This window comes from Capricornis sumatraensis, chromosome 8 (assembly GCF_032405125.1).
Source record: "Capricornis sumatraensis isolate serow.1 chromosome 8, serow.2, whole genome shotgun sequence".
NCBI lineage: Eukaryota > Metazoa > Chordata > Mammalia > Artiodactyla > Bovidae > Capricornis > Capricornis sumatraensis.
Window position 1 is genome coordinate 59,504,960 of NC_091076.1, and position 10,555 is coordinate 59,515,514.

The window sequence follows — 10,555 nt, forward strand, 5'->3', positions numbered from 1 at the left end:
TTTTCACAGCTATTTCTACGGCCTCCCCAGACAGCCATTTTGCTTTTTTGCACTTCTTTTCCATGGGGATGGTCATGATCCCTGTCTCCTATACAAGTCACGAACCTCATTCTGAATGTTGAGTTTTAAGCCAACATTTTAGGTTCTATTTGTTTATTTGTGCTTTTATTTCCCTTATTTTAAGAGATGCATTCAAAAAAAAATATTGTGGCATTTATGTGAAAGAGTACCTGCCTATGTTATAGTATATGGTTTACATTTAGGTCTTTAATCCATTTTGAGTTTATTTTTGTGTATTGTGTGACAGAATATTCTAATTTCATTCTTTTCCATGTAGCTGTTCAGTTTTCCTAGCACCAATTATTGAAGAGTCTGTCTTTCTCCATTGTGTATACTTGCCTCCTTTGTTGGAAATTGATTGACCTTAAATGCATTGGTTTGCTCCTGGCTATCCATGCTATTCCATTGATCTATGTGTCTGTTTTTGTGCCAGTACCATTTCTATATTTTTGTAGTATATATGCGTCTGAAGTCAGAACGCATAATTCTCATTCTCAAGATTGTATTGGCTACCAGTGGTCTTTTTCACTCCCTACAAATTTTTAAATTATTTGTTCTAGGTCTGTGAAAAATACCACTGGCATTTTGATAGAGATTGCATTGAATCTAGGTTGCCTTGCGGGGTATGGTCAAATAGTAATTCTCAAAGACTTAGGAAGTTTTTAACAACTCCCATTGTTCCCTCGTCCCCAGCAGGACTCATTCCATCTCTGCTTCCTGTGCCCAGTCCAACAATTTCTCCCTGAGGATGCACACTCTTCCCCAGGGTCATGCCCATTAGTTGTGTGTGTGAGGGATGGGCAGAGATCAGGAAGCTGTGAAGCTGCATAGAGAGGACCTTCCAGAAAGATGTAAGACCTCAAGTCTCTTTTGCATTTGGGCTGTAGGAAGGTGAGAGCCTGAAGGTTTCCGCATCTGCCGATAGATCAGTGGTAATTAGGTTCTTTAAACACCTACTAGAGGCTGGAGAGAAAAAACAAGTGATAGACTTGATGGTACCAAGTTTAAAGTTGGAGGAGAGCCTTGGGAAGTAACTGGGGTGAATATGCTTTCAAAATAATTGCTTCTGTTTGCATGTAAAACCCATTAAGTTTACTAAGCACGTATAGATCTGATCTTGTGAGACAGGGAACAGAAGATAAGGAAATTCAGTTTAAAAATCTCCACATAGTCAGTTGCCCACTTACTACATTAACTTGACAATATTTGCAGAGCATGTGCTGTATCAGAGTTGCTGTTCCAAATTACAATGTAGGGAATAGAGGAGGGAAGCTGAAGAAAAAAAAAAAAAAAACAATGGTAAACCTATAACAGAGGTCAGTTCAGTTCAGGTCAGTCGCTCAGTCGTCTCTGACTCTTTGCGACCCCATGGACTGCAGCACACCAGGCTTCCCTGTCCATCACCAACTCCCGGAGAGGAGGCAACAAGGGTAAATCCAAAATATTATAATATTATAAGATTTATTATAAGATTTATTATAAGATCTGAATAACAGAGGTAAATTCAAAATATTATAAGAATTTAGAGAAATGGGAATTTGTTCTGCATGGGAGAAATGGTGACAGCAGAGACGGAGAGGGTGATGAGTAAGTGGGGCTTTTCCAAGCTTTCGGAGGTATGAACAGAATTCCAGGAAATAAACCTGGAAATAAAAAAAATATGTGGCATGTTTAAGACTATAATCCACTAAAGAACTAGTGGCTCAGCAGAGGCACAGATGCTGACTTGAAACACAGAAGGAGGTTACATTCTATAGCCAGGTATGACGTGCTAAAGTTGCATGCACACGTGTATTTGTTTCTACCCTGACTTGACCCACAAAGTATAGGATCCACAAAGCCTAAAAGGCTCTGGTGGAATCACTACAAGAATAGATATGAGAGGGGAAAGTGATCAGATCAGTGTTTAGAAAGGTCTCATGGACAAGCTATGTAGAAGGTGGACTGGAGTGAAAAAAGATGAAAGTGAAAAATAAGAAGGCAGTGATCTCTAACGGATAATGGAATGGGGGAGGTCAGGGTGGGAGCTAAGTGGAAGCAGGGCCTGGGGAGGGTGCTTACCCTCACCTGTCACCTCTGTCTCTAACCCTGAGTCCTGTTTCATCTTAAGTCCCATTCACCTCCCCTCCCCCCGCACTGCCCACATCACCTCTCCATTCCTCTTCTAGTCCTCCATTTTCCTCTCTTGTAATTTCCTTTCTCCCTTTAATTCTTTATGTATTTCCATTTCTTTCCAACATTCTCTTCCTCTTCTTCCCTTGGATTCAATATCATCTTCTAAAACTGCTGTTCTTTCAGAAGAATTCTAAGTCTAATATATTCATCTATTTCTTCACTAATGTTGTTACCCCTATGCCTCTTGTCTCCATCTATGACCTGGGGAGCTTCACCAAGCAAGGGGCCACCTACTGTGGAGGATGGAAAGAAATGGAATGTCCCAGGTGTCCAGCTGTGACCGGAGGCTATTCTGCATGGATCTGCACACACAGTAGTTTTCACCCACTCAGCAGTTAACATCAGGTATTTATTAAGTACTAACTATGAGCAACAGAGAAGGCAAGGGCACCCCCACTCCAGTACTCTTGCCTGGAAAATCCATGGATGGAAGAGCCTGGAAGGCTGCAGTCCATGGGGTCGCTAAGAGTCGGACAGACTGAGTGACTTCACTTTCATTTTCGCTTTCATGCATTGGAGAAGGAAATGGCAACCCACTCCAATGTTCTTGCCTGGAGAATCCCAGGGACAGAGGAGCCTGGTGGGCTGCCGTCTATGGGGTCGCACAGAGTCGGACATGACTGAAGCAACTTAGCAGCAGCAGCAGCAACTATGAGCAAGCCCCAAGGAAGGGCACAGAAGGGCACAAATAAATTGTGACTCAAGACCTATGTCTGTAGCACATTATGAATTGGAGAAGAAAAGGGGGACACATGAGAAGTTCATTAACATTTTGATGTGTTAACTATTGCATGAAAAATGATTGGTATAAAAATTATATAGAGGCTGGAAGAAGGGAAGATCTTTAGAGTAGGAGAATACACAGAGGAGAGTGATTACAATTTAATATTCCAGACACTGTTCTAGGAACCTCATGTGTTACTTTACTTAATCTCCTAGACCAGCAGTCCCCAATCTCTTAGGCATCAGGGACCTGTATTTGGAAGACAATAATCCCCAGACCGGGAAGAAGGAGATGGTTTCTGGATGACTCAGGCACATCACATCCATTGTACTTTCTATTTCTAACTGGATGTTGCTGCTGATCTGACAGGAGGAACCGATCCATAGCCTGGAGGTTGGGGACCCCTGCCCTAGACTATTTCTACTAAGGAAAAAATTTTCCTATAGAAGTGGGAACTGAGATTCAGAGAGATCAAGCAACAAGCTCAAGACCAAATCTCAAGGAAATAGAGGCTGTGAAATTTGACTGCAGGTCTTTTGCACCCCAAGTGTCTTCCCACCAGCATATTACACTGAATCTCTGAAAGGCAAGTTATGTGTGTCACTGGGTGGCTCTAAGATATCTCAAGAACATATATTCCAGCACCAACTAGTGAACTCTCCAGAGACAAGGCCATTTAATCAGCACCCGGTATTACAATCTGTGCATAAACATCCATTATCTAGACCTGGACAATAAAAACACTAAAAGGACAGGTAACAATTTCATGCATCTCTCTCTCTGGTGTGTTTCCTTTAGGTGTATGGAGAAGACACCATGGCATCAGGGAACCTCACGTGGGTGTCAGAATTTGTCTTCCTGGGGCTCTCCCAGACTCAGGAGCTCCAGCTCTTCTTGTTTCTGCTGTTCCTGCTTGTCTACACCACCACTCTCATGGGAAACCTCCTCATCATGGTCACAGTGACCTTTGATTCCTGGCTCCAAACACCCATGTATTTTCTGCTCCGAAACTTGGCTGTGTTAGAGCTCAGTTTCTCCTCAGTCACTGCCCCCAATATGCTGGCAGACTTCCTCTCTAAGAAGAAGACCATCTCCTACCAGGGCTGCATGGCCCAGATCTTCTTCTTCCACTTTCTGGGAGGTGCCATGGTCTTCTTCCTCTCAGTGATGGCCTATGACCGCCTTGTTGCCATCTCCCGGCCCCTCCACTATGTCACCATCATGAACACTCAGGTCTGTGTGGGGTTAGTGGTGGCAAGCTGGGTGGGAGGCTTCATCCATTCCATTTCCCAACTGGCTCTGATGCTCCCACTGCCTTTCTGTGGCCCCAACATCCTAGATAACTTCTACTGTGATGTTCCACAAGTGCTGAGACTCGCCTGCACTGACACCTCCCTCCTGGAGTTCCTTATCATTTCCAACAGTGGGGTGCTGGTCCTCATCTGGTTCCTCCTCCTCCTGGTCTCCTACTCAGCCATCCTGGTGATGCTGAGGTCCCACTCTGGGAAGGCGAGGAGGAAGGCAGCTTCCACCTGCACCACCCACATCGTTGTGGTGTCTATGGTGTTTGTCCCAAGCATTTACCTCTATGCCCGGCCCTTCACCTCCTTCTCCATGGACAAGGCTGTGTCCATTAGCCAAACTATCATGACCCCCATGCTCAATCCCATGATCTACACCCTGAGGAACCAGGAGATGCAGGCAGCAGTGAAGAGATTAGGGAGGTGCCGGCTGGCTTAGAGAAAGGAGTGACAGCGGGTGGGTCACTTTGGCTTTCTTTTCCATTTATAAGGTAGAGAGAGAGTTGCTGTATGCCTCTTCATAGCTTTGGAAATGTTGTGAAGTTCATCCTAGAACTTTATAATTTTGAAATTAAGCAACTCAGATTTTTAGGAAAAAGGATACCATCCTTATTATTTTTGTGTGAAGGTTGATTTGAACATTCCTATGACAATAAGACATGTTCTCTTGGAAAGCCACACCCTCCTTTCTCTCTTTTGGACAGTTTCCTCTTAGGATGACAGCATTTCCTCAGAAGAGAAGTCCTGTTTTCTGCATTTTGACCTCTTTGCCCAATAATCCTTTTGTTCTTTGTTCAGAATGATACAGTGCAGAACTTGGAGACTTAGCCCTAAACTGGGAGTCTTTGACCCACTATTTGACATACTAGTAACCTGGAATGATCCACCTGGTCTCTCTGGGAGTCATGAATTCTTCCTCACCAAGCTAGCATAAAACAATATCTGTCTCATTAATCTCACTTTTGTTAAAGATTCAAATAAAAAATGTGTAAGATATATTTTGTAAATCATAGAACCTATGTAAGGATTATTTTTATGGTTATTATTCTGAAACTGTTCCTTATCAGTTGAGTAGTGTTTTGGAAGTAGGGCAGCTCTTCCTCAGTGCAGTGAGGGAGGTGTGGAGAGGGTGAGGGCTGGACTCCAGAGGGGCCATGCAACATGCCCAAGGGTGATATTGAGATTAGAGAGTGACATCAACTGAGGGCTTGGTCTGCAAGACTCTGACTGCTTACAGCTACTACCCCATCCACCCCAATCTTCAGACTCAACACTTTTTGCAACAGGAATGGGAAGATTCACTCACTTCCTCATTCATTAATTTGTATTTGTAAATATTCCAGCATCCATTTGGGACTTAAGGCATTACTTTATCCATAGAAAGTGCTCTATGAAGGTTTGTTGATTATCTATCTCTCTATACACTCCTATTCCCCTTCCTCTTTCCCTCTGTCCCTCCCTACATGATTTCTGCCAGTTTAGCCTTCCTATATCCATCTGAGCCTTTCCCCCCAATTCACTGGTGTGCCTTGCTTCCTTTTTGCTTGGACTTTCATACCACGTACCTGTCATGTCTTTCCTCCACTATCAAACTGGGGCTTTGGGGTCAGGTTATTAGAGTTGAAGAGAAGAAATAGCTTATGGTTAGAGTTGCAAGGGGCTATGAACCCAACAAATTTAAATTAAAAGAAGCCGTTTATTTTAATGATGTAAAGCTCTCACTGAAATAAGGTGAAGTCGGGTATTATGGGAATAAACAACTGTCAAGACTGACGCAGCTGGTCCTCCTCCCCCCTCCCTCCATTCACCATTCCCTGCCTATGCAGTCACCTGTATATGGCTCAAACAGGAGCCTCTCCCAAAAAAGCTGAACTTTTCTTTCTGCTTTCACAATCAGCTAGCTCAGTCTCTCTGGATTCAAATTCCAAAGTCTTTTGTTGAGGTTGGACCATGTATCCCACGTGGCTGAGGAATGGAGAGGTCATGTGACATAAGCCCACCCCTTAAGCAGGGATTGCGGGTGAGGGTTGTCCCCGAGAAGGAGCTTGTGGGTGCCAACTCCCCCAAAGCATGTCTGTCATGAAAGGAGCAAGCAACACACCTCTTACATGGCACCATCCAAGACACTTGGCATCAGTTATGTCTAGACATTCGTGTTTTTATTCATTCATCAGATAAGTATTTACTGTCTACAATTTCTCCTTCTGTTCTACTTTGTTCTCTTTGCCCCCTAGGTCTTTGGGAAAAGCTCCTGAGTTTGTTTTGGCTGAACCAATTAAAGGAAGGACAGGAGCCTGAGGAAGTGGGCATTCTAAGAGGACAGGTGGCTGTGGCAGTGGCAGTGGCAGGGGCTGACCCAGGAGGAGCCATCAGCAATTTCTGAGAGAGCTGGAATGGAGAGAGAGCTACGGGCAGGAGGAGGCAGCTGGACGCCCAGAGACAATGATGCGACGTCTGCCTGCCTGAATCTCCACCCCTGGCCGTGTCTTCTAACTGCATTGACACTGGGACACACCAAGTACAAGGCGGAGGGTGCCCATGCAAACCAAAAGTGTTTTCTGTTTTCTTGTTGAATTTAAAAACAACAATAAAACTGACTAAAGGTGCTTGTTATAATTACTGTGTTCATGCAACTCTAAATAATGTCAGCACTAAAATAGTCCTTCCTGTCAGATGGGTTGTTCCTACCACCCTACTCCTCATAAACCCTGTGTGTTTGTGGGTGTATGTGTGCATGCGTGTGTGTGTGCATGCGTGCGTGTGTGTGTGCATGTGTGTGTGTGAGACAAACAGATGGGGTCCTGAGAATCTGGGGGTAAATTAGAATTAGAGAGGGAAGATCCAAGGTATTATGAAGAGGAGTGTTAAGTGGTTGAAAGAGGTGATCACATATACTTCTGGACTCTTCAAGGGTGTCAATAAAGCAGGCAAAGGCTTAGGTGAGGGAAAAGGTTGAGTTGGAGCCTGTCTCCCATGACAGAGAATGTGCCCCAAGATCCCCTATACAGCTCTCCCAAGAATCTGAACATGGTCCCATGGCCTTTGGTTTGACCAGCAGCATGAACTTGTAGGAGATAGATGGGCTCCAGGTTAGACATTTACAACTGGCCTCCTATTTACATTTCATGGGGTACAAAGAAGTGGGCTTCAGGCTGGATACTTCAAACTGTTAGCATTTTCTGAGACAATAGATAGGTGGGCTCCAGTTAAGGCATTTACAGTCAGCCTTCTATTTGGCCTCCAAAATGGAAGTAACAACAGAAACCGGGTATAATAGGCAGCAATTGTCTCTTATATATCCTAAGGTAATAATCATGGCAATGGTCAAGGCAATAGCTGTGGCAAGGACAAAGAAGGGAAAACCTTGTTTGAGTGAACGATGAAAGGGTCTGCTTCCTCCCGCTTTTGGGACAAGGGAGACACTACACATGCACAGAAAGACTCCTTGTGGGTTAAAAGTCAGGGGATAACACCAGACCATGATGAGTCTTGCTTCTCCCAGAAGCCTTCACTTTGAGATCCACCTCGGCTGAGGTGTGCATGTGCACCCCAAGGGAGGGTCCCAGAGTGGGTCAGGTGTGGGAAAAGAAGCCAGATAATTGGCCTGAGTTCAGTTCAGTTCATTTGCTCAGTCCAACTCCACCCCACAGCCTGCAGCACACCAGGCTTCCCTGTCCATCACCAACTCCTGAATCTTGCTCAAACTCATGCCCATTGAGTTGGTGATACCATCCAACCACCTCATCCTCTGTCGTTCCTTTCTCCTGCCTTCAATCTTTCCCACATCAGGGTCTTTCCAAATGAGTCAGTTCTTTGCATTAGGTGCTACCAATGAATATTCAGGACTGATCTCCTTTAGGATTGACTAGTTGGATCTCCTTGCAGTCCAAGAGACTCTCAAGAGTCCTCTCCAACACTATAGTTCAAAAGCATCAAATCTTCAGCACTCAGCTCTCTTTATGGTCCAACTCTCACATCCATATGTGATTACTGGAAAAACCATAGCTTTGACTAGATGGACATTTTTTAGCAAAATAATGTCTCTGTTTTTTATTATGCTGTTTAGATTTGTATTTGTTTTTCTTCCAAGGAGCAAGAGTCTTTTAATTTCATGGCTGTAGTCAGCATCTGCAGTGATTTTGGAGCCCAAGAAAATAAAGTCTGTCACTGTTTTCATTGTTTCCCCATCTATTTGCCATGAAGTAATGGAACTAGATGCCATGATCTTAGTTTTCTGAATGGTGAGTTTTTAGCCAGCTTTTTCACTCTCTTCTTTCACCTTTCTTTCACTCAGTAAGAGGCTCTTTAGTTCCTCTTCACTTTCTGCCATAAGGGTGGTGTCATCTGTATATCTGAGGTTATTGATATTTCTCCCAGCAATCTTAATTCCAGCCTGTTCTTCATCCAGCCCAGTATTTCACATGATATGCTCTGCATAGAAGCTAAATAAGTAAGGTGACAATATACAGCCTTGACGTACTCCTTTACCAATCTGGAACCAGGAATACAAACACCTGGAAGAACTGACTTATATAAATGACTTAATCACCTCTTTACTCTGCTCCTCCTCCCTAGAGGTGATGCCCACACCCTTTCTCTAGGTGTGCACCTCTGCCTTGCTTCTATCTTAACTAAATAAACCATTTCTCTGTGTGCTCTCCCATTTGTTGTTGTGCTGTCTCTAATAATAAACTTGTATCTCCATTGACAATTTCTGCCTTCATGATAAATGCATATTTCCCTGGGGGCAAAGATCCAGGGAAAATAGCTTCTAGCCTCTAGCCCTTGCTGGTCTGGTGGTTAGCATTCCTGGGTCTCATCCAGGTTACCCAGGTCCAATTACAGGGCTGGGAATTAAGATCTCACTTCACACCACCGCTCACAGCTGCCTTGCTGAGACCAAACTGACAGAGCAGCCACAACGACCAGGAGACCTGCTACTTTGCGCTGGGAACTCTCATGAAGAAAGGACGTATTGTTTCCCTGTCTCATCCTCCCCACATCAACGCCAGACAGGAGGGGCTGGAAAGAGGAAGAAAGAAGTGTGAAGGACAGATAAGCGATAAAAGTACAAATAAGTAAATAAGCTAATTTCATGGAATAAAAGCTTTGAAGGAAATGCTTTGGGGTAATGTGACTGGTAGGATGGGCAGCATTATAAAATGTGGTCAGGAAAGCACTCTCTGAGGAGGGGATATTTGAGCAAAGACCTGGACAAAGAGAAGGAGACAGTCAGACAAAGGTCCATGTGATGGGCACGTATTCCAGAAACAGCAAATGCAAAGGTCCTGAGGTAAGAATGAAGTTGGTTCCCAAAAGAGAAAGAAAGAGGTCAGCCTAACTGGAATGTGATGAACAAAGAGGCTCTTGGGAGGAGGCGAAGTCTGAGGCGTTGTGTTAGTTATCTACCGCTGCAGCTAAAAACAAAGTATGTTTTATCTCTCATAGCGTCTGTGGGCCAGGAATTCTGACAGGGCGTGGTGGAGACAGCTCATCTCTGCTTCTCGAAGTCTTGAACCTCAACTGGAAGACTCAAGGCCAGGGACGGAATGGCTTGCAGTTTCATTCTCTCACATTGTCTAGCTGTTGAGGTTGGTGTTGGCTGGATGCATAGCTGAGGCTACTGACGAGTCTCTTCATGCGGCCTGGGGCTACTGACCCACCAGCAGTAGCAGCTATTGCAAGTCACTTCAGTCGTGTCCAACTCTGTGCGACCCCATAGACGGCAGCCCACCAGGCTCCCCCGTCCCTGGGATTCTCCAGGCAAGAACACTGGAGTGGGTTGCCATTTCCTTCTCCAGCGCATGAAAGTAAAAAGTGAAAGTGAAGTCGCTCAGTCATGTTCGACTCTTAGCGACCCCATGGACTGCAGCCTCCCAGGTTCTTCCTCCTGAGGGATTTTCCAGACAAGAGTACTGGAGTGGGGTGCCATTGCCTTCTCTGTCACAGCATGGTAGCTTCCAAAGGACAAGTGTCCTAAGAGAGAGAGAACCATGTGGGAGCTCAATTCTTTTTACATCTAACCTCGGAAATCACACAGCATCACTTCCACTACATTCTATTAGACAGAGTGAACAATCAAGGAAGGGGAATTAGACTCCATTTTTTGAATGAAGAATATCAAATGATTTGTGGGCATACCTTTAAATTACCAGCAATTGGATAGGAATCAGATCATGAAAGAGTTTTAATTTTATTCTAACTGCAAGGAAAGTATTAGGAGGGTTTGGCTGTAGAAGGGAGTGGTGGCACTATAAAATTTATACTTTAAATAGGCGATATTGGTTTCTGGGCA

The 10,555-nt window shown here is 44.4% G+C and overlaps 1 protein-coding gene across 1 annotated transcript; it reads left to right on the forward strand.

The window, feature by feature from the left end:
* Nucleotides 1–3,775: 3,775 nt before the first annotated feature.
* On the forward strand, nt 3,776–4,699 carry LOC138083975 (olfactory receptor 4D2-like). Its single transcript, XM_068978004.1, has one exon. It carries the CDS (start codon nt 3,776–3,778, stop codon nt 4,697–4,699), a length of 924 nt encoding a protein of 307 aa, XP_068834105.1.
* The last annotated feature ends 5,856 nt before the right edge of the window (nt 4,700–10,555 follow it).

What these genes read in the sequence shown, in the direction of transcription:
- LOC138083975 (XM_068978004.1), top strand. Translation starts at nt 3,776, where the DNA reads ATGGCATCAGGGAACCTCACGTGGGTGTCAGAATTTGTCTTCCTGGGG.